We start from the raw sequence: 27705 nt of genomic DNA, 5'->3' as shown, positions 1-27705 counted from the left end.
AGACCTTGTTGTTTATCTCTTTTATGTACAGTAGTGGTGTCATGCTTTTTGACTGTAGAACGTATATTAACTTATTCTACTTATTCAAAATATGGGAGTGTGTTTTGATGAGTGGATATAGGGGCACATTTCTCCTTTGGCCTCAGGCTCCGACATGGCTCAGCACAGCACTGTGGGTTGACTTACGCCCACATTTATTTCCCACACGGCTACCCTGTTACCTGCCTCCTGGGGTCTGTGGCTCCACCAGCCTGGAGAGTTCACTTGATGTCAACCCCTTCCCACCCACCAGTCTCCTAGACAGCCCACCACCCCACACACCTGGAAACTCTCTCACCTGCATGGGGCTCTGCGTCCCTGCTTCTCTTCCAAGAACTTTTTTAAAAAAAAAATAATTAATCTATTGAATTATATATCCGTGTAAACACACACATTTTTAAATCATAAAGAGGGCTCATTATATTTGGGGTTTGGTTAACAGAAACATGTCTAAGTGGTTTCAGCAGAGTAAAGAACTATTACTGAATTGACATGAGACATAATATGCTGGGGCTCTGAAGGGAGTTTTCAGGGTTCTTCATCTGCGCACCTCACTTACATCATGGGAGCAGCAGGTTGGAGAGGAAAGTTCTATAATCAGCTCCTTCAAACAATAACACCAGAGATATAAAGAGTGTGCTCTGTGCTTTGCTGGTGGAAACTTTCAATCGTGAAGAAGTGATTACCCTGCCCAAGGTTGCTCAGAGTGGCGTTGAATTAAAATTCCAAGTTTGTTTCCCCCTCTGGTGTTTAGTAATTTTTTTTTAATGTTATGGTTAAACATGTTTGCAGACTTCCCTGGTGGCGCAGTGGTTAAGAATCCGCCTGCCAATGCAGGGGACATGTGTTCAAGCCCTGGTCCGGGAAGATCCCACATGCTGCAGAGCAACTAAACCCGTGAGCCACAACTACTGAGCCTGCACTCTAGAGCCTGCAAGCCACAAATACTGAGCCCGCGTGCCACAACTGCTGAAGCCCACGCACCTAGAGCCCGTGCTCTGCAACAAGAGAAGCTACCGCAATGAGAAGCCCGTGCACCACAATGAAGAGTAGCCCCCGCTCGCTGCAACTAGAGAAAGCCCGCGCACAGCAACGAAGACCCAATGCAGCCAAAAATAAATTATTAAATAAATAAATTTATTAAAAAAACAAAAACATGTTTGGACCACAATGAGACTTTAAGGGAGGGAGGTCATCAGAATGGATACAGTTTTCATCTAGTGTCTCCTAACCTTAAATCTAATCTTAGATCTAATCCTATTTGCATTTCTTTATGTTCAGATTTAAGCTTAGCAGATAGACTGTGTTAAAAAGTTCCAAGTTCACAATTAATTGCAGTGGAGATGACTAACATTGCTTTCAGGAAGCCAGAGTACTCATGGACCAGTGCAGGTTACAGAGGACTGTGAAATAACATGCATAATTATAGTAGGCCAATGAGAAGTTCAGCCCGTCAAGGGGAAAAATAATGTATACCTTTGGGAAGTCATCAAGCAGCAGCAATATGCCCTATCCAAGAAGATCTTAAAAGAAAAGCTGTTTTCTCTGGTTCAGATAAATGAGCAGATATGGCTGGTCTGATGTGTTTTGACAAAGTGCTCCAAAGACACGGTGCTTAAAAGGCTGAAAAGCCACTGCTCCAGCAATTCTCATCTTCTGAGAGCCACGCAGCCAGATTTCACAGGTCTCACACGGGATATGAAAGCAGTTTATGAAAGTGCAAGGGATGTGGGCAATTTCAGAGCCACGGGTAAAATGCAGGATTTTACATTCAATCAGCTGTGCTATAAAAACTGCTTTGGTAAAATAGACATCAAATTCAGAGGTCCCCCAAGCATAGCAAAGGCAGTGGGTTCACGATATGATGGATACAAATTGATAAAATAGAGTGGGAGAAATTTAAGAGAAATTACAGTCTTCTATGAAATAGAAGGAAAAAATATGTGCACACACATTCATGTATCAGTCCATCCATACATAAAAGAGCGAAAGCCTGGCATGACGTCTACTATAAGTGGGTAATGAAAAATCATTCTAATAGACAGGTTAGTTTTTACCAAAGTCATATTGTTTTTTTGACTGAGTTAATTTGAGGTAAAACCCTTTCACCCAAAGCTGAATGATTTAAGGCAAGGCCTCACTATTTGACAGCAGTCATATTTGCTTGATCCTAAATCCCTAAAAAACCAAACAGCACAAGAGTACAAGAGTTAATTGCCAGTGGTTCACTATTTGTACCAATGTTTTCTTAGCCTCCACCCAACTTTTCTAAGGAAAAGTGAAAAGCATTACCCAATGAAAAGAAATTCTTCATAGACCATTGAAAACACAATAGAAAGATAAACTTGTAAGCAGTGGTTTTGTGGTCATATCAAGATAGGTGATGTGTACTAACTCATAAACATTTTTCCCTAGGGTTGAATTTACCTCACTATCAGGTGTGTCTACTCTGTCCAAGATTACCCTCATATAGTAGTTAAAAAAACAAAAACAAAAATAACTTGCTTTTCAAAGACCAGGTCCTGTAGAGTTGAGAGTTAGTTGTCATGATAATTGTGGTATAAATCATGATCTGCTAATAAAACAGTGAGATGTAAAAACTCCACCTGTAAAGCTATGGGACTGATTTCACTAATAATCATTCAACACAGTCTCATTCTTCTTAACATTCAACTTGTTCTAGTCAAGTTAGAAAAGACATGACTAAGGGGCAATTATTTCCTTAGTCAAATATTCTTAAATGTGAATCCACCAAGCTTCTATGTTAAAATGAGACCCTTATATATTGATAAAAAGGGGGACAGTTCACTTCAGGTCATTCGAAGGTATCTTGGACCCTTTCCGTTCTGTACAATGTTATAATTTAGTTGGAAGGAGAAGACAAGCACAGAAATATCTCTAATAACACAACTGTGGCTTCAATATTACACAATTGTTTAGTATTATTTTTTACTATAAAGTGTATTAAAACCTTACATTTATATAGCACTTTACTTTTTTCAGTGTTTCGGGCTATCCTTTAAATTCTAACAATAATCATGTGCGTTTAGTCTATATTTCTTGCTCTACCCAGATATAATGCCCTCTGGGCATGTCCCCATACTGGATAGGAAATGGATGTTATTATTTACAGAAAAAGAAACTTGTGGGAAGCTGTTACAGGGAAGATTGTTGAGTGTGTGGGTGTGTGGAGCTGTAAATATGTGAAGGTGATTCAGAATCAGCTGGAGTTGTGTTCAGTTTTGCCTCCAAAGTTTCCTTACCTATCTGGGCCCTACATTGCCTCACCTGAAAAACATGAATGATAATACTTACCTTGCACTATTATTGAGAAGTTTGAGTGAAATTGTGCATGTAACTCACGTAGTATGTTGTATGGCACCTAGTAAATCATCCAAGTAATAACTTTTATTGGTAATTATAGCTGAGCACAGAAGAGTCAAGTGGGAATTTAAAGGCATTCTGAAATTCTGAAAAGTCATTAATAATGTAAAACTATTGATAGAGTTACAAGTCCGTAAGTGGATAATCCAAGTTAATTAGTTTCCCAAATTCTTTGGTTTGAGTCCATTCAGGTTTAGCAACATGAGGTTGTCTATTTCTTTCCTTTATGTAACTATAGGACATAAGATACCCAAAGCAACCCTGCATTTAAAGATGGAAAGTAGAAAAATATAAAGGTTTAATTGTTTCAGCTTTTGCTTTCCCTTATCAGTTGACTCTGCAGTGTATTACAATATCCAGGTTCTTACTTTAACTTGATAGCATTGGGAAATCTTAACACATCAATGTTTAGGCATTCCTTCTGTCCTGATTAGAATTCACTCTTTATATGTGTGTCTCCCCTAAATTCCTTGAGAGGAAGAGTCTAACCAAGTGTTTTGCACACTCAAATTAGGCGTATAATAAATGCTATTGGACCCAAACTGATTTAGAATGGTGTATTGGAAATTTTTATGCCATTAGTTGTTCACTTTTAGGTTCTAGGGTGGAGAGAAGGCAGTAGGAATTAGTCATCCACTGTTCCTTGTGTATCTGGAATCCTAAATTTAATTTCTCGCAGTTTGGCTTCTCGAGTAAGCTTCGTAAGTCATTTAACCCCTTGGTCTTACTGGACAAAAAACAAACCAAAAAAACAAAGACAAAAACCTCTCATCAATTCTATATTCTCTCTCTTTCTGCCAATATCCAGTGTAGCTCACACAGGCTGTGTATGTGAAATAAACCTCATGAGCCACATTGCCTTGTTTGCAGTGTGAATGTAAGACTTGCTTAATTTATAACTTCTACCTTAAAGACTTTCCATAGAAGTCTGATTGGTGGTTCAGAAAATTATCCCTGTGGAAGCAGCACAACTTTAATAATCACACCTCAACTTTGCTGGGCAAATGCAAATGGCTGACGAGGAGATGCCCCAGAAGCACACAGAGCCAGTGAGAGGCAGGTGTACACAATACAAGTGCTGAGGACACTTCAAGGGTACCATGTAAGATACTTTGTAATATAGTAACAAGAGCTGGAAAGCAACCATAGGGAACTTGCTGAACTAATGGGACTCATCTAAGGGGCTTGGTTGAACATATATAATGACATCAAGACTGAGAAATTACAGTTATCCTGGTCTTCAAAGATACTTCATAAGAAAAAAAAAAATTTTCCTATCCAATATTCACAGTGATGCTCCAAGCCAAGCCATGACTTTGGAGTAGGCACATGCCAGGGCCCCTTTTGTCTTGGTGCCCTCTCTCTGACTTTCCACCAAGAAAATCTCTAGTCCCCACCTCTGTCGTTTGAAATCTACCCAGTGCCCAAGACCAAGGTCAAATACTACTTTCTTCAAAGTAGTTTTTTGATTCTCACTACTTGATTAAGTTTTGTCTTAGTCTGTTTGGGCTGCTGTAACAGAAGTACCATAGCCTGGGTGGCTTATAAACAACATAAATTTACTGCTCACATCTTTAGAGGCTGGAAGTCCAAGATCAGGGTGCCAGCATGGTCTGACTCTGCTGGATTCCTCTTTGGGGTTACAAACTTCCAACACATGGCAGAGAGCAGAGAGAGAAAGCAAATGGTCTTATGACTCTTATAAGGGCACTAATCCCATTCATGAGGGCTCCACCCTCATGACTTCATCTAATCCTAATTACCTCCTTTGGGTCTACCACCTAATACCATTGGAGAGGGAGGGAAAGTAGAGCGACTATTTTTTTCTCTTTCTCCTGGGCTCTCCTGATACCATTTTTGAAACTTGATTCTCACTGTTATAAAAATATTTTTTTGTATTACAATATTTATGTTCCCGCTGGATAGATTGGAAGATCTTTGATAAGTCTTGCTTATTCAGAGGAGGGGGGTGGAGAACACAGTATCTTGCCCATTGCATAGAGTAGGGGCTAATACTGAATTTAATCATTAAATATATAATAAGTATCTAAATAAATAATTAATCAAAGTCTTAACCATACAAACCATGCTGGATTTTTTTTTTTTTTCTTCTTCCAATTTCACATGGCCAGAATGCAAAAATCTGCAGTTACAAAGGTTTGGTGTTTCTCTAGACAAATCTCAGTGGAAACCAAATGATCATATACAGATATCTCTCTTGTTTGTGTGCCCTCGGCTCCAAACAGCATTGATGCTTTTCTTAAGGCTCTTATGTTTGCTGCTTACCAAGGAAGAAAGGGCCCTTTAATTCTAGCCAGACTTGGTCACATGCTCATGCAGGAGCTTAAAATTATTAGAGGGGTAAGGGATATGTTCACACTTGTCACTGCAGTTTCACTAGGATGGGTGCAGCTCCTTTGCACCCTGTGGGTTATACCCAGTATACCCATTGGAATAGCTGTGTGTCCTACAGAGACTCTTCTTAGATACCCTGACCTCAGACTTTGTCCTGCTATTCATAATTGTCCTTGCTAACTTCCTCCTCAGTTCCTGATTCAGTAGTTGGTCTTCTTACAGCGTTTTGACTGTGTGCAGACCTGCTGTATCCTCTTCCTGGTGCACCAGGAGAGGTTTTTAACTCTCGCCTGATATGAACATCTTCCCTGGGAGAGGTGATGGAACCATTCCCTCTCTTGTTGTTGACTGTACCAGTGAATTCTTCTCAGCATCAGTGAGAATAAACCTGCTTGGGCTCCCTCCTTTGCTCTGGAAGCCACTGTGAATGCTGCCCCATCCAGAACTCAATATCCCCTTCTCAATTGAATGGATGCCCTTGGGATGCCAGGTGTTGCTTAAGTCTTTATTACTTGGTCTAGAGAAAGCTTATTACTTACAATAAACTATGTGGACATTCAATGCCCGGAGTGGGCTAGGAGATGCTACAAGTCACAGTTGCTTCTTATTGATTTTGCATTTTCTCTCCTCCCCCTCTCATGCTATTGGCATGCCTCTGTTGTGTGCCATAAAATCTTTGAGAATGTAATTGTCATCTATTCTCCTTAGTCCTGTACCCAAAGGCTCTGGCTATAAAATGAATCCCATTACTTTAGCTCTTGAGGTCTGGCAATCCATTTTGTATTTTCTGCTGAAGATTTTGACCTGCCACTAAATTTTGAGTATGGGTGACACTGCTAAAATTTAATCAATAAAGGTCTCTCATCTTAGATGAGACTAGGAAACATTTCAGTTTTATCCATTTCACTCTTTGTACCAAACTTGATGTCACATAATTGCTGGTCAGTCTAACACTTTCATACTGTACATCTTTCCAAATTAGAAAATATGCTATAATAAAAAAATCAATAGCAGCCCTAAATATCTGTAAGAACCTGTTAGAAAACTTAACAGTATAAGATCTCAAATTCAGCAGCTGCAGAACTATAACATTCTTGGAAGTTATTTCAACCAAAACTGCTTGAAATCTAAATGCAGACACTTATAGAAGTGATAAAAGTGTTATCTATTGAGAGACTTTGTGTAAAATCTGCACATTGAAAAGATGTAAGTTCTTCCCCAACACACTTATAGATTGAATACAGTTCCAGGTAAAAAAACCAATTCATTAAGGATGAGGCAAAATATAGGAAATAAAAATTAATCTAAAATTTATCTGGAAAAAATCAATGGGTGAAGCAAAAAAACTTAGGAGAAGCAAAATAAGAGAAAAAATTTATCTTCAATTATGCAACAAAGGATGGTACTGGTGCCAAGCATTTTATACAAAGCTATGGCAAAGCATGAGAGAATTCTGCTGAAAGTTATTGCTGGTTAGCCCATAAGCTGTAAAGTGAGAATCAACACATTAGTAAGAGTTCTGTTAAGTTCAGTGTTTTCCAACAGTCATAGGACTCAAATGAAAATCCACTATTAAAAAAAACAGGATGAAGTAAGTACTCATATCAGATGAGAGCCTCACACAGTCGTACCTTTCATTCTTCAGCATTTAATTTTAAAGGCAGGAAATTAAACAGGTTTGGGGGATGTCTTTGGATATTCAAATGTTTGCTCCTGAAAATAAAGGCTGAGTTGTTTTTCATATGGTAGCAGGAAGGACAAGTCATTTTGCCAGCCCGTATTATAGCCCAGACATAGATTTATTCACCTTAACAATTTTAATAGTTAAATAGTACCAAATTCCAGTACCCTGTGGCTTTATTAAACCTAATTTATTAAACCTAATATTAAACCTAATTCCTGTTCTTCTTAACAGTTATATTTATTCTCTTTGTCTTGGGTAACTCCTACCTGGAAATTAAGTCTTTACAATGACAGGGAGTTCCCATATCAATTTTTCTCAGAATGATTTTGGCACGATACTTAATGAACCCGTTTTTGGCCTTTACGGAATGAACTGTCTGAGCTTTTAAAAGTCATCGTCAATATGTGTCTGTCAGATAGAGAGGGACACGCTGATTAGTAGCATGTGTCCCCGATTTGTTTAGCATTTACTGTCAGTACATACCTTTATCAAAAGCAGTATTCTCTTCCTGGAATTTATTTACAGACGTTGATAACATCACTAACTGTGCTTTAAAGACAGTAGGAAACAATAAATTCTGAGTATAATCAGTCCTTGTTTCTCCTTGTTAAAGAAAAAAAAAATGGAAGAAACTTTATTTCAGTAGAAGAGGGTTCAAATGTGTCTAATTTCATTTTTTATACTACAAAATATGTCATAAGAGCGTATAAAAAGAAAATAGAAAACAATTAATAGCTAGAAAATGCATTAAAATGATAAACTTTGTACCAAATAGTTAAAATAGAAGGATTTGGAGACTGAGAAATCTAGGTTGAAGTCCAGCTCTGCCCATACTAGTTGTGTAATTTGGTGAAGTTTCTTGACTTAGCAAAATCTCAGTTATTGGGGATATAAGTATCTACCATGTTAGAACAATATAAGCATTAAATGAGTTATAGAATCCAAGTGCTTAGCATAGGGCCTCGCAAAAAATATTAACCCTCAGTACGTTAGAACCATTGTTATTTTTATGGTTTTGTTCAGATAAAGACAGTGAATTTTCTATTTCCCATGAGGAATGTTCCTTCTGTGTTAACTGTCATAAAGCCACTGGAGCAAGCTGAGGTTGTGAGAGGTTCTGCTGTATTCCATAGTTCAGGAGTTAGGTAAATAATAATTACTGGTCATTGAAGTAGACCTCTCTCCCTATGGTCCAAATAAGGGGATATAGCGTAAAAGTAGGAACACAGATTTTTATCTTTAGACATCCTGGGTTTAAATCCCTACTCTAGCAGTTACTTATTAGCTGTGCAAGTTTGGACAAGCTTCACATTTTTGTCTACAAAATGGCAGTAATAATCTTTGCTACTTCCTAGAACTATGCAGTAGGACATGCAATAAATGTTCATTAATCCTGTTGTTTTATTTTGCGCCATAAGAAGAGGAAACCATAGCTCTGATGGCCTACAAAACTGGCCAGTGGTCATGCAGCTGGTAACTGGCAAAGATTTAGAGGTTTTACTACCTCTTTGGGGTTTAATGTTAGCGGGGGAGATAAGGTGCTTGGACATGCAGTGAATTAAACAACTAAATTAGAACGGGTATTTAAGAAGAATACACAGAGAGGTTGGATTTTGAAAGACAAGTAAAGTATGGATGTGTAGAGGTAAGAGAAAAACATAAGCCCATTTAACTATAACTTATATAATTATGGTTTTTTATTAGGACCGGCATTGAGTATGATGAATAGTTATGAGTTAATAATAACCCAGCAAACTAGAATCCAATATCAGAGCTGGGTACTTAAGGGAACCTTGTATTTGGTGATCTTGGCATCATAAGTCACAGGATAAAGATGATGTTCGGTGCCTGATGTTGAAAATTGGCTCACTACATGGAGAAAAATTAGTTTTATCTCAATATCAAATCATATAAATTCATAATCTAGAATAGTATATTGACAACCATGAGAAAAATATTTCTTAAACAAGATACACAAAGGCCAAACCATAAGTTGAGAATTTGATTTATTTGACTACAGCAAAATAAAAGATTACTACTTTGAGTAAGGACATCATAAACATAGGTGAAAGCTGGGACAAGGTAATTGCAGCAGGTAAAACTGATGAAAGATTCATATCCAGAGTATGCAAGAAAGTTTAGTACATCCACCAGAAGGGCAAAATCACAAAATACAAAAAAAAAAAAAAAGAAAATGGACAAAGGATATGATTAGGCAATTCATAGGAGGCAAACAAATGGTAAGACTTGTAAAAATAAGTTAGACCTTACTAATTGTGATGGTTAATTCTCTCTGTCAACCTGACTGGCCATGTGGGGTGAGAGAACCCTGACTGATACACTAATAATCAAAAATACAAATGAAAACAATAAGGATAGACTGCTTTATACCCATCAATGTGGAGAATGCTGCAAAGTCAAATAAAATTAAATCCTGGGGAGGATGTGGACAAAGAGGCACTCACATCCCATGTAAACAGGTGCAGGCACTTTGGAGCTGGATTGCAAAAGGCCCCAGGACCCAGTGTTTCTACCCCTGGGTAAATACGAGGGGGAAATTCTCCCACAGGACCATAAGGAGACCATCCCAGGAATTAACTCAAGCATTTGGTGTGAACACAGAAGCTGGAAGTATTCTAGTCTCCATCATTTGAGTCATCGATAAAAGAAGATACGGTTGATAAACCCAAATAGCCATTAGGTGGCAGTCGGAAGTAAAGAACTGGACAGTTACCCAAACCTAATGTTGTTTGAAGAAAGTTTCTTTAAAAAGTTATTATAACATGTATGTGTTTTTAAGATTATGCATGCAGGAATACCACCTTTCATCTAATAAGGATAGAGAAGATAAATAGGATGGTTATACATTTAATATGTTAAGAGGATATATTGGGGTAGGCATGGCATGGATGGGTATAGGGATAGAGGATGAAGGAAAAAATAATAAAATAAAATTGAACAAAAGAGGGACCTCACAAAAAGCCTTCTTAAGTGTGTGCCGTGAACTAATGTGTGACCAAGATGCAAGTGACGAGTGGATGCACCAAGGAGTCCTGAAAAGAAGGGGAGAAACCTGACAAATAAACACTGCCTTAGCCAAGTCATGAAGATCCACATCAACAGGGATAAGTCACGTGGATGGTGTGCACCCTTGTTCTGATGTGATGAAGTGCCCCCTTCCCTTCTGGGGTCTTCCTCCCCAAAACCTACAATCTCAGTCTTATCATGAGAAAATAGAAAGATAAATCCCAATATGGACATTCTACAAAACACCAGACCAGCATTCATCAAAACTGTCCAAATCATCAAAAACAAGAAAAGTCTGAGACACTGTCTCAGCCAAGAGGGGTCTGAGGAGACATGATGACCAAAGGCAATGTGGGATCCTGGTGGATGAGTTCCTGGGACAGAAAAAGGACATTAGAAAAAAACTGAAAAGGAAATTGAAGAAACTATGGACTTTAGTTAATGATAATGTACCAATATAGGTTTAATAATTGTGGTAAATATGCCATACTAATATTAGATGTTAATAATAGGGGAAAAATTGGATGTGGGGTATATGGGAACTCTCTGTACTATTTTCTCAATTTTTCTAAAACTATTCTAAAAAGTATAGTCTAATAAGTAAGTGGAGGCAAGGGCAGATGGGATAACATAGAATTATTATATGCTGTACTAAGCAATTTGGAAGATATTTTGATTATCTTTGGGAGCCTCTGAAGGATTGAATTAAAAAATATAAATTTCAGGAACCCTGTGAAGGCTCATGGCCGAAGGAGCAGGTCAGGGACTTAAAAAAGCCAGAGGAGACCAGGCTAGCGGTGAGAATGAATAGGACACAGGACGTAAGACTACAAAGCATTGGAGTTAATAGCACTTAATGGGGTGAGGTGGTAAAAGGAGGGGATGGTCTACCGTGGTGGTTTTCAAGGTGAAAGTGGAATGCTAAAAAAGTTTACAAAAGAAAGGAAAATGGTCTAATTAAGTATTTAAAACACTAAGAAAAATCTGATGAGAAAGTCCTGAATGGAAATTCAGAGGTGGAGAATTTTCCAAGCAACTGGCCTGAAATGTGTGCCTGTGGGGTTTCTGGTCTTAAGCAGACAATACTTAGAAGGCTGTCTTTTGTCAGCCGCTGTGACATGATAATTTCTGTTTGTAAGGAGCCGTGTCAGTTGACTGACTGACTTCTCTGAAGATGGATCCAGGTTTCAGTGCCCTGTTGCTCCAATAAATGCAGCAGCTTTACATCTTTCTGTACTGAATTTGAATTAAGAGGGTCCTGGGTTCAGTGTGCTTATTACTTCAGTATCGATTTATCCGACTTCCAACAGCATGGCTGACCCAGCTGATGTTGGCTGGCTTTCTTCCTGTGTACTCTTAGAAATCATCAATAAAATAAGACCAAATAATATAATACACAGCTTATCTCCAAGGAAAGAATGAGAAATCTCCAGGTACCAGAAATGGAGAAATCGAAGCTGATGGAGCTTAAACTCAAGGCTTTACGATCCAGATATAATCCAAGAGGAAAGAGGACCAGATGCTAAAGGCTCACTACCATAAACTGAATATTTTTGTGTCGTCCCACCCAAGCTGCAACTTCATGTGTTGGGACCTAATCCCCAATGTGATGCTATTTGGAGGTGGGGCCTTTGGGAATTGAATCATCATGAAGGTGGAGCCCTCAAGAATAGGATTAGTGCCCTTATAAGAGAGGCCCCAGAGAGCTTCCTCATCCCTTCTGCTATGTGAGGACACAGCAGGAAGGTGGCCGTCTGCCAGCAAGAGGGCCCTCACCAGAGTCCAGCCTGGCACCCTGATTCAGACTTCCAGCCTCCAGAACTGTGAGAAATGAACTTCTGTGGTTTATAAGCCGCCACCCAATATATGGTACTTTGTTGTAGCAGCCCAAGCGGACTTAGATATCCACCAAGAAAGAAGGACATGATTTTAGGCTGGATGAGAAGGGAGCTGGAACAGGGTCTCTGCACGATGCCTGGGGGACTGAAAGGGCAGCCCCACCTGTGGAAAGAGCTCAAAACTCCTCATCACTGATTTGGGATCACCAGGGAAGCTTGCCCTCTCTGGTGCTTAAGTGGGGAAATTTTTCTCCTTTGAGAAACCAGACGTGTTTGAGGGCAGGGTCTGAACTTACAGCTTGTCTGTTGTACAGAAACTTGAGCTGAAAAGAATAAACTGAAGACTTGTCTAGAAACCCTGAGGATCCCAGCATTAGGTGAACATAACACTTTTCTGCAAAGCCTTTCCACACAGTGGATCATGCAAGAACCCCTTAGGAAAGAAGAGAAACCCCACTGATGATAAGCTCAGAGTTCAGAAATGTCAAGGACAAGACAAATGAGTCACCAGGAAGGAGTCAGCAGTTTCAGCAAACTAAACGATTGGGGGTCCAGGAATTTGAGTGACTAGAGCAAGCTGAAAGAAATCATAAAATAAGAGACTATAAAATTTTTAAAAGGCCCAAATACAATTTCTAGAAATGAACAGGTATAGTCACTATAAGTAAAGCCACGCGGGAATGTTTGACTGACTCAAGGATTGTCCCTATGCCCCTTGGCCATTTCCAGATAAACACCATGCATACTGTGTCTGGAGAGTGATCTGGAATCTTGCTGATCTTTTGACAGATCATCTCTTCTGTGGTTTACACCATGGAACCACTGAGATGGCTTCATTCTCCCCCAATTTTTATCCTGAGTGAGTTTGCTTTGATTGAAAAGTACTTCATAATCCGCCCCCCTTTTCTTTACAACAAGAATGTCATAAGTGTATTTACTGTTTATCTTAATGACTTTCTATTTTATGATCACACAATGATAAAATTATTTTACCCTTTCCCCTTCACCTCCAGTGGCAGGAAGACCTGACTGATACTTAAAACTCTCATTCCAAAGGATCATATAACCTATTAGGTTGCTGTGATTCCCTCTTCCACGGGCTGGGGACCACCTTGATCCCAGGTTACCTGGCACCCTGGAAATATCACAACAGTGCAGTTTTCTTTTATTGTTAATTGAGCCTTGAGTTTCATTCTCCCTGCTGCTTTTGCCATTTCTTGGTGTAGATTAATGATTCCAGCTTGGCATTTTACACTGAGACATTTTTAACTCTAATTTGAATTAATGAAAGAAGAAAAAGCAAATACTTTAGTTAAAAGAAAAAGAATAGCACAGTATCACTAAAAGCTAACATGTACTTTTAATCCTATTCTTTTTATTAACTAAATTTAAAAATAGGAAGTTTTTCTTATTCATCTTTATGCCCCCTAAAAATATTGTATATGTGTTAGATGCTTAAAGACTTACTCAACGTTTTAAATAATTCTGTATATCCAAAAACATGGAATGTTAGTTGTACAAGACAACTAATTGGTCATAATTCACTGGAACTAAATCCCCAATAACTGCTGCTTAAATAACTTTAAAATTTCTATAAGTACAAAGATACTCCTAGGAACCCAATCACCTTTTTAAAAAATCGAATTAAAATGTACTTATTTGTTTACTTAGTTTTTTTTTTTACATACCTACACACACAGAGAAAACAAAGCAAATTATATTTCAAAGGCCAGAACCTATTACAAGTTATTTACCTTCAGGAATGTTCTGGGTAGCGTTGGGCACCAGCCCAACTTAGAGAACAGGAACTGACACAATAGCCACTCACCGCAGAGGCCTCAGCTGTCAGGACTCTCCTCAGCCTTGGACATGTAGTAAGACTTGTCCCAATGAGGGAAGAGGAGAGAGGGGCTTCTCAGGGTTGGTCCATTTGAAATAAAGCCAGGACAAGTGGAAAGCACGCAGGAAGAGGAAGGTGGGGAGAAAAGAGGGAAGCAATCACATGGTCTAGGTGGCCTGTTGTGTCTGGGGTGGGGGCAGGTGAGCCTGGAGAGCCTGGTTCTCCTCACCCTCTGATGGAACCCACAGCCTGTGCTGGTTCCAGTGACACCTCCTGCACGTGTGGCCCACGGTTCAGACCAACGGCAGGCAATGACGTGGGTACCAGCCTTGTGGAGTAGCTTATGCCTGTGCTCTTTGGATGGCTCCAGTGAGTACCCTTGTGAGTAATACCACCCTTGGGCCTGGGCATCTGGGTCCTATTGTGGGCTCTATGTCTTTGCTGTGTCCAGCCCCTTCTTCTTGACCACACTCAGGATCCCTGGACCCTGGAAAGATGGCCATAACACCGTTATTTTTCCTTGTTAATTCTACCCGTGTAACATTTCTGCTTCTGTACGTGCGTGTGTGGAAACCTGACCAACACATAGAACATTGTTTGCCCCGAAAATGAGCCTGTCACAAAGAATTGGTTGGTTGATGGGGGGGAAAAGCATCTTTATGCTAAATGCTAAATGATGAGAAGGCATCAGTCACTTTCATCCTGACAGTCTTACAGAACAATGATGAACAGGGGCCTTGGAAATGCTGTCATCTTGTCAGTATCTCAGGAGTCTGGGAATAAGTATGCTCTTTAGCAAGTAATTTTTTGACTGTCGTTATTAGAGGCATGATTTCTTTTTAAATGCTTCAAATTAGAATGCAAGGTGGTAGCTGGTAATTTTGAACACATTGGAAAAGGAAGAGAAAGGAGACAAAATTTTCTTATTGTTCATAGTAATTTTTACACTTGAGTCTGTAAACTTTCCTCTAAATGTGATGCGTCATAGTCTAGTGTTGATTTGATTGTAGACTTTGGAAGACATTGGCTAGTCCATTTTGCCATAATTTCTTCAATTTTTTTCAAAGACAGTGGATCCAAAAGAACTCATGAGTAAACTGACGGATGAGTGTCAGGATATAGGATACACTGATAAAAGGTCTAGAACTCAATGATAATCAGTAGCTCTTCCAAATGAGCTACCTTTCAGGTGAATGGCTGTAGGACAGAACAGTCTCTTTTTAAAAATTGTTTTATCTTTTTAAATTAGGAAATAAAAGTCCCATGAAGTTTATTTTTAGTTGTACTCCCAAACTGTTTCCATAAAGTCTGCTGTTAAGGAAGGTTAGTCAAAAATGGCCATCTGTACCTGTGGATTGAAGTTGACTACTGTCTTCGACCACATTCTGTGTGAGTTAGTCCCCGTATGCTGTAGCAGTACCCACATTCTTATAATGAAACTCCAAGAAATATCAACAAACTCCAGATGAATTTGGTCATCTTCTCTCCAGTATTTTCTGAGAGGCTAAACTGGACCACCCTGCTAAATTTATTTAATTGCCTTAATTGGTTTTAATATTTTCAGGGTCTGAACGATTTTGGAGGGAGAAACAGATGTTGTGTGATAGCTCTGAATTTTTCAGGAGTTGCTCCTGAAATAATTACAGATCGGGAATCATACAGTCAAAAGTCATCTTCATTTGAGTCAGTTTGGCAAAATAAAGGTGACAGGAAAGCTGTCTCACTTTTGTTTGCTTAATCCTTGCATTTCAAAATTGGGGCAGAGATCATGTGAGAATGCCCAGGTGCACAGCTGCTACACTTATTATGTTTCAAATTTTTTACCATTTGCTGAAACATGCATATCCATCTACAATAATTGAGAGCAACCCATGAATTGTATTCACTTTGTGAAAGTAACAACACGGATTGGAAGAGAATGCAAAAAAAAGAACAGTCTAGTTTGGGGTATCTTCTACTATTTCAAGAAAAACTTTGAGTACACATAGTGAAAGAGTTTTCTAAAAAAATATTTTACAGTTTAATGGGAAAAGGTATGCAGATTAATAACAATGTGAGCAGTAACTATGTGAAAATATAAGATATATTTAGTAATTTTTAACATAATTATTTTAGAAAAATATGTGCTCTGAAAGACAAAAAAACGTTAAGATGTTTATGAAGTCTAAAGAAAATATTTGGCGGGGGAGAAGAAAGAAATATCTTTTCAATGAGGGAAAGCAAAGCATAAAGGGGGAAATCATTTTGGGATCCCTACCTGTACTCAAGGTAGCTTAGAAAGATTTCCTTCTTTCATGTTGTTAGGAATTCATAGTAAATATGGTCACAATGAATGAACACCTACATGAAACCCATGATTGACTATTCCTATAATTTTAGTTAATAAAGCATATGAGTCAATCTTGGCTCTTTTTACCTCTTAAATCCCATATTCTAACCAATAACCAATCCTGCCACCTTACTTTCATGATCTAGCCAGGATCAACCACCTCTCACCACCTCCTTACCTGCCTGGTCCACTGGCCCATTGAACCTAAATTGTTACCTTTACCGCATTACCAGTCTCCCAGCTTCAGTTCCCCAACAGTCTGTTCTGTACACCAGAGTCAGCATGATCTTTAAAAGCATAAATTAGGTCAGTTCACTTCCTAGTTCAAATACTTCCTACCGCCTTTCAGATCCTCAGAGTAAACATCAAAGTTCCTACAGTGACGGACCATTCTCCTTCTTGCTGGAGCCCTGTCGCTCCACTGAGCTCGTCTTTTGATGCTCAGCCCCTTTCTGGGCTGTAGGCCACTGTCCTTGGGGTGCTCTCTCCCCTCAGAGACATTGAAGAGGCCCCTCCCTCACCTGGGGCTCTCCTGACATCTCATCACCTGCCTGCTCCCTCTCAACATCCGCTCAGTGAAGACCCCACAATATTTAGAGCTGAACCCTTGACACTACGTATCCCTGTTTCCTTTATATCGCCTTCTAACATACTCTATATTTATTTACTTATTTACTTTATTATCTTTCTCTCTCAACTACAAATGAAGGAATTTTTGTCTGTTTGGTTAACTACCAAATTTCCCAGTGCCTTAAAGAGGCGTAGGCACATTGTAGGGTATCAGTAAATATCTGATGAATGAATGAAAAATCCAACATATTTACAATTTAGTTTTAGAATCATTTACCTAGATATCATCTCAAAAGTGAATCTTAGTTCTGGGTCACCTCTAGTTAACAAAAATTAACTCGAAATAATTAATTAAAATTGGTTCTAATTAATTTTGGCAATCTCTGTAGAGCTTGCCACACTAATCAGTTGAGAGTGGAAAAGAAAACCAGAAATCTGTCTCTCTCATTTACAAATAAAATCATATTTATAAGGAACACTTTTCTGGCTGCCAAAGCTTAGCTCGACCTGGAGTTCATGAACATCTGTCTCCTTCACTCAGTGCTTTGCAATTCATTAAAAAACAAAAAGAAAAGAAAAGAAATTGAGTCAGTGTTTGCTTTTTTGCATGACAAAGGAAAAAAGCATCCTTAAGATTAGTTTTTTTTTTTTTTTTTATTATAAACACATCCATATATGCTTTCTCGAGTATCTAGGACAGGTAGAGCAAGGGGTTTGTGCTCTGACTTAATCCTGGAGAAGGATAAGTCAAAAGTTGGGACATAGGGAATGATGCCAGGAACTGCTTCTCTCTAACTCATAGGATCGACTAAGCACAAGTGATTTCTCAAAACACATAACTGGGAACCATATTCCCATTATGCATCTGTTTATAAGCCTGAGCAGGCAAATGAATGTGATCTCTGGTGTAAATTTCTTATTAAAAACACAAGTGAGGGACTTCCCCTGTGGTCCAGTGGTTAAGGCTCTGCGCTTCCACTGCAGGGGGCATGGGCTCGATCCCTGTTCCGGGAACTAAGATCCCGCATGGCGCACGGCGAGCCCCCCCACCAGAAAAACACACACACACAAGTGAGAGATAGAAAAGTGGTTGTACAAAAAGCCAAGACACCCAAAGGGTAAATAATTAGCTCTTCTTATGGATTTGTGGATATTTACATAACCGCACAGTTTAAGGGATGGATGGATAGATAGATGGATAGATAGATGATAGATAGATAGATAGACAGACAATCTTACTTCTTTAGACACATAAATACATTTTCAAGTTTTGTGCATAATTAACATGAGAAATAGTGCTAAGAGTGTACCGTATACCAAAAATAGGATTATTATTTGAATAAATTTTCTAACTCGACCAGAAACAATATAATTACAATACACTTGAAATGAAATGGTAAAGCGGGAGCATTTTAATTGGCAAAGCTATCATGTTGGACTTGTGTGATTAATCTTTTCGAGGAATTGCAAACAGATTTTTAATGAGTTTTAAATGTAGGACTGAGATTGATGGATAGTCCACACTTAATCAAGACTGAGGAGTGAGGAGTATTCAAATGCAGAGAAGGGAGGGCACCCATGCAGAGTCCACGTGGGACAGAGGCAGTTTCTGGGTAGTTAATTTGGTTGTCCTTTTGCTTGCTTCTTTACACTGTGGCGGTTTATTTGCTGTAAACCAAAGTTAAGAAACACACAGATTGGAATGGTAGCAGCTCATTTCTTTGCTGAATCTGTAATTATTTAAACAAAACACTCCATAATATAAAAGTCAGTTACTTTCCAAGACCCCAGTAATGGAATTTATTTCCCATTTATATTTCTAACTTCACTTTTTATTTGAATTCCTTTGCTTCAGTTTTCATGTTGACATTTTTTCTCATTGTAGCCTATTTCAGTATCCAGCTTATCATTCTGAAGAATTTCTTCCATAAATGCACTTATAATATCCTAAGACTGAAGCCTGTGGCCACAAATGGTGAAGTGTCCACTGCCACACCAGGAAGTGGGCAATGAAGAACAGGGAAGCCAGAAGAGGCCAAGGCCAGGACTCAGGTTGAGAGAAGTTTTGCAGATATCAGTGCTTTGTAATAGATCAAATCCAGACTGAATGCCAGGGATCCAAGACATGCCTGAAGTGGGAGAGGCAGGTTACCTGAGTCCTCTGCCTGACAAATCATTAAAAATGAGGCATGAATAGCCTAGACTTTAAAACTAGAACTGTGATCTCTCTAGTCCTCAGCTCTTTGCTCTTAGCCAGGAATTATGCCCTCTGTTTGGTCCAAGTGGCCACAACTTGCAGAAGTGTGTTTAAATATCTTTGGATTATAATGAGGAGAGGGGCGTTCATTTGTCAGCAAGGTCAAATTTCAGTGACCCTCTGTGGACACCTTGAAACCATCCGCTATGGTCTGAATGTGTCCCCCCAAAATTCATATGTTGAAATCCTAACCCCCGAATGTGATGGTATTAGGAGGTGGAGCCTTTGGGAACCACTTTGGTCATGAGGATGGGGCCCACAGGAATGGGATTAGTGTCTTATAATAGAGACCCCAGAGAGCTCCCTCATCCCTTCTGCCATATGAGGACACAATGAGAAGCCTTTGACCAGAGGAGGTTCCTCACCGGACTATGCTGGCACCTTGATCTCAGACTTCCAGCTTCCAGAGCTGTGAGCAATAAATCTCTGTTGTTTATAAGCCACACTCTGTGGGGTGTTTTTGTTAGAGCGGCCCAAATGGACAAAGACACCACCATGGCCTGGTCACTCACCTGGTTACCTCCTGCCCTTGTTTTCCTCTGTCACCTTTTGTTAGTTCAGCCCAGACCACAGGACTCAATATACCTGGGTATCAAATAACAATGTAGCACACTGATAGTAACATCACTCTATTCTTCTGTAAATTTTTAAGCTTCACCAGGAATTTCTGTGGATGCTACATAGCATCTCTCAGAAGCAATGACTCAGTCCTTATTTCTTTCTAATCTAAAATTATTTCTCAGAAGATAGTTTCCCCAAGCCTTGAGTGCAAACATTTGAATTTTTAAAAATGTCACTCTAGCTTTCGGATCCTCCATCTGCAATGGCACCGCCGCCAATATGCAGATTTTCGTGAAGACCCTGACGGGGAAGACCATCCCTCTTGAGGTCGAACCCTCGGATGCAATAGAAAATGTAAAGGCCAAGATCCAGGACAAGGAAGGAATTCCTCCTGACCAGCAAAGACTGATCTTTGCAGGCAAGCAACTGGAAGATGGACGTATTTTGTCTGACTACAATGTTCAAAAGGAGTCTGCTCTTCCTCTTGTGTTGAGACTTCATGGTGGTGCTAAGAAAAGGAAGAAGAAGTCTTACACCACTCCCAAGAAGAACAAGCATAAGAGAAAGAAGGTTAAGCTGGCTGTCCTGAAATACTATCAGGTGGATGAGAATGGCAAAATCAGTCGCCTTTGTCGGGAGTGCCCTTCAAATGAATGTGGTGCTGGAGTTTTTATGGCCAGCCGCTTTGACAGACATTGTGGCAAATGTTGTCTGACCTATTGTTTCAACAAACCAGAAGACAAGTAATTGTATATTGGTTAGTAAAAGACATGAATTAATGAAAAAAAAATGTCACTCTATTGTTTACTCATTTATGAGGCATGTTGGCTCAACTACACAAAAATCCATTCCAGCTTTGAAATTCAAGGATTTTATAATACCAGTTCATTGGAGCCAGAACATGCTCTAGATGAGTTAGGTCATCCACATTGAAGGGCAGGGGAATAGACTCCACACTGATCTTGACCCCTTGTCTCTGGGCTTAATCCACCCCTGAGAAAAGCCAATCACAGAATTCTTGAAGCTGGACTAGCAGAGACATTCTTAGTTCTAATAGCTGAGAGGTTTGTGAGCAATCTCTGACTCTGTCTTAGTGGGTCTACTCCCACCTGGCCTGTTTCTCACTCCTTGGGTTTATTTTTACATTTAGTCTCAGGTTCTTATGAAAGGACTGGGTTTGGCCTGACATGGGGACTGTTGTGCCTTCTGCACTCTGTTTGCATATTTGGCCATGTGCAGATAAGATTTGAAAATGCTTCACTTATTTATTCACACAGTTGATCCAATGAATTTTTATTTAGTGACACTTTTATTCCACAAATTTCCAGGGCTTGAGATTCAGCAGTAAACAAAACAAGCAAAGTTTCTGCCTTCATGACGTTCACACCTAGTGAGGGGAGAAAGAAAATTGAAGAACCATAAAGAACAATGAAGCAGAACAAGGGGGAAAAGAGTGAAGGGAGGGGTGCTATGGTGAAATGATGCTTGAGCAGAGAACCCTACAGGAAGAAGAGAGGGAGGAAGCTGTGTCCCAGGGTAAAGTACTAGGAGTAGCAAGTGCAAAGGCCCTGAGGTATTTACAGGAGATCAGCATGGCTGGAATGAGGCCAGATTTAGGAACAGATAGAGAAATGCAGCAGGGCCACTTTTGGGGGTAGAACATTAATCAATTAATGAGGATGGCATAGTAGAAAACAGTAGAAAGGTACATTTTGGGTTCTCATGCACACATTTCTCAATATGAAAATGTGAGTGAAATCTAGTGTCTCAACTTTTAAGCTCTTCTGATGTAAGTTAAATTCAGAAATTGGCTGGGCAGGACTTCCCTGGTGGCACAGTGGTTAAGAATCCGCCTGCCGGGGCTTCCCTGGTGGCGCAGTGGTTGAGAATCTGCCTGCCAATGCAGGGGACACGGGTTCGAGCCCTGGTCTGGGAAGATCCCACATGCCGCGGAGCAACTGGGCCCGTGAGCCACAGTTACTGAGCCTGCGCTCCACACAAGGGAGGCCGCGATAGTAAGAGGCCCGCACACTGCGGTGAAGAGTGGCCCCCGCTTGCCACAACTAGAGAAAGCCCTTGCACAGAAACGAAGACACAACACAGCCATAAATAAATTAATTAATTAATTAAAAAAAAAAAAAAAAGAATCTGCCTGCCAATGCAGGCGACACAAGTTCAATCCCTGGTCCAATCCCTGGTCCAGGAAGATCCCACACGCCACAGAGCAACTAAGCCCGTGCGCCACAACTACTGAGCCTGCGCTCTAGAGCCTGCGAGCCACAACTACTGAGCCCGCGCACCACAGCTACTGAAGCCCATGCACCTAGAGCCCGTGCTTCGCAACGAGAGAAGTCACCGCAATGAGAAGCCTGCACACCGCAACGAAGAGTAACCCCCGCTTGCCTCAACTAGAGAAAGCCCATATGCAGCAACGAAGACCCAACACAGCCAAAAATAAATAAATAAATACATTTATTAAAAAAAAAAAAAGGGAAGAAATTGGCTGGGCAATTAAGGAAACAGATGACAAATATTAGACATAAATTTATTCTCTGCATTTTCCATTGAATTTCTTCCTTAGGTCATCCGTTTTCTATTCCTTCTTAGATTATTGTTTTCTGAGACAGCCCTATGCTGAGTGAGATGGGAAGCTTTTAGCAGGCTATTAGTGAGGAATACCAGTCTCACCTATGTTGGAGGCACCCTCTGACTATTGAAGAATGAACTTTTGAGGGCAGAATGTACTGGAAGCAAGACCATTAAATCTTTTGTCAAAAGGGCATAAGAGCTGTGTCCATTCCAGTTGGATGATCTTGTCAAAATGATGGGTAAATATTATTGTTTGAGAAAGGTTCAGCTTCATCAAAATTCAAAGTGTAAACTTTGCAATATTGCAATATCATTTGATCAGATTGCTTCAGGTATTAACCGTCATACCCTTTGTCAGTACACAGACCACAAGGTTTGTGAGAGGTGAGGAGAAGAATGTAGAATCTGATTTCATCTGAAGGTACTTGCAACACGATATTGACCTAAATGTATATGTAAAATCATAAAATATTAAGCAAAAATACAATATTGACTAAACACACTCTGGCAGGTGTACACATGACTCCTTCCACATGGGTTAGAAATTATATTAGAATAGTTTTATCGTTATTGTCATTTGTTTTGAAGTTTTAAATGAAAGTATCTTTCAATATCTTTCTGCATGTTTGAGGATTCATGGTCTGTGGAGAAGAAGTGCTTTCCTTGCCTGGTGGAGAAATAAAAGAATTATCTGGAAACATTTTCCATTCTGAGATCAGATACCTCAGTTAGCAGTGTGTGCTGACGAAGTATGTGAAGGTTGGGCAGCTTTAAGTCTATCACTTTATTTGTTGTTTTTCTTCTTGGCTTTTAAAAAGTGCAAAAAAGCTGATTATCATTCTTTTTCAATCTATTGTAGTTAATAAGACAAAGCAAAACCTTTCCATCGCCTACCGCCAAGTAGAACTTAAGGCACAATTTTCATATTTACGACACTACTTATTTTTCTAAATTGGCAAATTTAAAACTGTTTCCAGATATAAGATTTCAGTGAAAATCTAGGACTCTTGTCCTCATATTTGGAAGACACAGTTCTTTTTATCACCAACAGTGTTGTTGTACTCTAAATAGTTTAAGCTTTTTTTAGATTAATTTTTATTGGAGTAGAGTTGATTTACGATGTTGTGTTAGTTTCAGGTGTACAGCAAAGTGAATCCGTTATACATATACATATATCCACTCTTTTTTAGATTCTTTTCCCATATAGGTCATTACAGAGTATTGAGTAGAGTTCCTTGTGCTATACAGCAGGTTCTTATCTATTTTATTTATAGTAGTGTGTATATGTCAGTCCCAATCTCCCAGTTTATCCCCCCTCCCTTCCCCCTTGGTGACCATAAGTTTGTTTTCTGCATCTGTGACTCTATTTCTGTTTTGTAAATAAGTTCATTTGTACCATTTTTTTAGATTCCACATATAAGCTATATCATATGATATTTGTTAAATAGTTTAAGCTTTTGAACTCTGTAAACCGAGGAGTAAAATAACAATAATAAAAGCGAAACTTGTAATATCTCCTTTATCTGTGTCAAGCCCTCTGCTAAGCACTTTCCATGCATTGTCTCATTTAACTTTTACCTTCTTTCTTTTTCCTTTGAGTCAGACCAGCACTATAATCTCTACTATATAGATGAACAAAGTGAGATGGCAGAGTTCAGGGGGTTATCCCCTAGTATTTACATGGAGAGCTAGTTTTTGGAATCCCCTATTATTTACATGGAGAGCTAGTTTTTGGAATCAAGGAACCCAGTGTTTTTCTCTTATACACGTGAATCGCTAAATCCAAACCATCTCTGCAAAACTGAACTTCCTAGAACTGTGTACTCTGGTAACTTTTTCTAACATGGTCTTGTATCTTGTCCTTTATTTTCTCCGCGGTAAAAATCTCACATCTGATCTCCTGGACTGGGGTGAAGATAGGATGAAAATAGGATAAATAGAAGTTAGGAACAGGAGAGTCAGGCTGCAACACAGTTAAGCTTACTGGTTTACAACAGGAGTTCTAAGAAACTTCAATATGTGAATGTGCCTTAGGAGTCTCCAAGGTACGAGGTCACGTCCGGGAACAGCTATTACTGTGTTCCCCTTCTCCCAGACAGAGGAATAATGAACTGGAGAGGAAGATTTGCTTGCTCTCTGATTCATTTCCCAGTCTTTTCACCCGTTCTGCTCAGATACTATTTTCTTTTTTTTTTTTTTTTTTTTTTTTTAAATTTAATTTAATTTTATTTATTTATTTATTCATTTATGGCTGTGTTGGGTCCTCGTTTCTGTGCGAGGGCTCTCCCCAGCTGCGGCAAGTGGGGGCCAATCTTCATCGCAGTGCGCGGGCCTCTCATTATCGCGGCCTCTCTTGTTGCGGAGCACAGGCTCCAGACGCGCAGGCTCAGCAATTGTGGCTCACGGGCCCAGCCGCTCCGCGGCACGTGGGATCCTCCCAGACCAGGGCCCGAACCCGTGTCCCCTGCACTGGCAGGCAGATTCTCAACCACTGCGCCACCAGGGAAGCCCAGATACTATTTTCTTGAAGGGAATTTCACATTCACACATTCACCTGGAATTCCCCAGCCATCAGGCTTGTGTGAAAATGTGCTTTAAGCTGACTCATCCCTGCCTATGTTTCCTGGGCTCACAGTGTTCCCAGTTTTCTCATGTTACTCAGAATCCAACAGCCAATCTGGACTTTGCTCCCATCCCTGTATCTGTAAACCCCATCATTTGTGCTTCTTTCCATGCACCTGTGTCTTCCATGCATCTATGTCGGTCTAGGAACCACTCTCTCATGGAAAGTTAGCCAGCGGGTTTCCATTCCTTCACAGATTCGCAGTCACAATTCTCAGGGATTTCCCCCAGTATACACATTAGTGAAGGCTGGAGAGAAAGAGGGGGTCAAATGTTGAAGGGCTTAATAAGATGCTATTTATTCAGCACTAACTAAATGCCAGATTGTTTGGCTCTTTACATGTATTACTAACTCTTTTAATCTTATCAACTTTTTTAGGACCATGACACTAAAACTTGCCCAGCTAGTAAACTGTAGAACTGGAATAGGGTTGAAGTCCGGGGGTCAGATTCCAGAGCCCATGAAAGTAACACTGTGCTGTTTTGCCTCTCATCAGGTAACATGATTAAGTTTCTAAGGGGTTACAGTCAGAGAGGTGACAGTGGATTCCAGGAGGTGGCTCAACTGGTGGGAAGCAGATGTCTCAGCAGTGGAGACAGGCAAGGAGCTGAAGGGTCGTGTTTTGGCGTTTTGGAGTCACCCAAAACGATGGCAAGAATCTGCTCTAAGGGAGGCTATGAAAGCATATCCTGGCATGAATTGAGAGGTGACCAAAAAAGTCCACATCTGGGGAGTAATCAAGCATGACCCTTAGGAGCTGAAGATACATTACCTCTTCTTTACCAATGATGAATCGATGAGTATTCCAGTTTCTTAAGGAGATAAAGTAGAAAGAATGTCAACTGTGGAGTCAGAAGTCCCGGTGCCACCACCAACTAGCTCTGTGACCTTGAACAAATGATGTCACCTCTTTTGATCTTAAAAATGTGGATAATACTATAAAGGGTGTCACATGAATTAACATGATGACATGTCAATTGTCGTGCAAATAAAATGTGGTGAATTAATATTGCTTCTCCATGGTGGAGCTGATATATATAGCAATTCTGCTTCTAGAACATTTTACGTTTTGAGATTATCTGTACAAAATAGCTCCTAGACCTGTACGCTGGATAATATTTTGGGCAAAAATAATTTATGATAAAATTTTTAATTAACAGAACATATTGAAGGCTGCCTTCCCAGGTATTAGGACTGAAATGTAGAAACGTGCAACTAAATGCATGAGCAGAATTTTCTGTACTCCCATGTGATACAGCTCTCTGCTGGGTCACAGCACCTGTGTCAAGCCACTGATGTGAGACCATAAATCTGTGTATAACTTCCTGTTGCTATAAATACAATATCAGGTAAAACTGGAGGGTTTCCCTAAAATGAGTCTCTATTCCATGCTCACCACGCCCTATTTTACACAGCAAACATGCAGAGCAAGACTGTTTTTACAAGTGGTTAGAACCAACACAGTCTCTTAGATGCAGGGAGGAAAACCAAACAAAATCCTTCTTCCCTTGGGGCACATCAAGAAGTAGCAGAACCCATTAAAATCTATTGCCCAGATGATTGAATTAGATTCTAAATGAATGGTGGTAATAAGTGCACATTTGGCCAAGTGGATAAAGACAGAAATATGATTTGCAGTCTTGTGGGTGCTGTGCTGTGCAAAGACTAATTCATAACAGTGGATAAAAGTTCCATTGTCTTTAATTGTATTCATTTAATAGCATTCATTCTCCTGGCATAGGAAAGGTTTCTTTTTTTTTTTTTTTTCCCTAAATAAATAAATAGATTCCCATTGCCAATAGGGAAGATTTATGCTGACAGAATCTAATAGCCTAAGTCATCTTGTGTTGTTTCTCAAAGGCGCTTGAGCAAGCAGTCTTGGTTTGGATGGAAAGCAAAATGCTAAACTCCTATTATATATGATGACTTTAATTCTGAGCCAAACAAACCTTCCTTGATAAGCATTTGTTACCATTATTTAAAGTAAAAAAGTCATCTTTTCTCATGCCCTTACTTTCTCTCCTGTTAGAAATGTATGATCACTTCTTGAATGACAAAATGATTGATTTTTAAACCAACACATCCAAAACTGAAAGGCAAAGAGGAGGAAGGAGGAGGGAATGATTCCCACAGAACTTTCTAAGCAGTCTCTGGAAGAGACTTTTATTTATTTATTTTATTTTTATTTTTGGTTGTGTTGGGTCTTCGGTTCATGCGAGGGCTTTCTCTAGTTGAGGCAAGTGGGGGCCACTCTTCATCGCGGTGCGGGGACCGCTCTTCATCGCGGTGCGCGGGCCTTTCACTATCGCGGCCCCTCCCGTTGCGGGGCACAGGCTCCAGACGCGCAGGCTCAGTAGTTGTGGCTCACGGGCCCAGCTGCTCCGTGGCATGTGGGATCTTCCCAGACCAGGGCTCGAACCCGTGTCCCCTGCATTAGCAGGCAGATTCTCAACCACTGCGCCACCAGGGAAGCCCTGGAAGAGACTTTTAAAGGTCACCTCTTGCCATTTAATTTGAAATTTCCAATGGATACTTGGAAATCTAAATCAAGAAATCTCACCATGAAACAGCAGGGGTGAGCCGCCTCTGTGTAACACATTATTGTTCAC

General features: G+C 39.9%; 2 protein-coding genes across 4 annotated transcripts in view; both read left to right on the top strand.

The window, feature by feature from the left end:
• Positions 1 to 27705, top strand: part of CTNND2 (catenin delta 2) — a 930783-nt gene that overhangs the window by 415378 nt on the left and 487700 nt on the right. The window lies entirely within an intron of this gene.
• On the top strand, positions 20134 to 20631 carry LOC118893025 (ubiquitin-40S ribosomal protein S27a-like). Its single transcript, XM_036848149.1, has one exon. It carries the CDS (start codon positions 20164 to 20166, stop codon positions 20629 to 20631), a length of 468 nt encoding a protein of 155 aa, XP_036704044.1. The 5' UTR covers positions 20134 to 20163.

This window comes from Balaenoptera musculus, chromosome 3 (genome assembly GCF_009873245.2).
Source record: "Balaenoptera musculus isolate JJ_BM4_2016_0621 chromosome 3, mBalMus1.pri.v3, whole genome shotgun sequence".
Taxonomy (NCBI): Eukaryota; Metazoa; Chordata; class Mammalia; order Artiodactyla; family Balaenopteridae; genus Balaenoptera; species Balaenoptera musculus.
The sequence above is the reverse complement of the archived record's forward strand: the minus strand, read 5'-3'. Positions and strand labels throughout refer to the sequence as shown.

Bases quoted from the DNA above. Each gene is read 5' to 3' on its own strand.
- LOC118893025 (XM_036848149.1), top strand. From the start codon at position 20,164: ATGCAGATTTTCGTGAAGACCCTGACGGGGAAGACCATCCCTCTTGAG.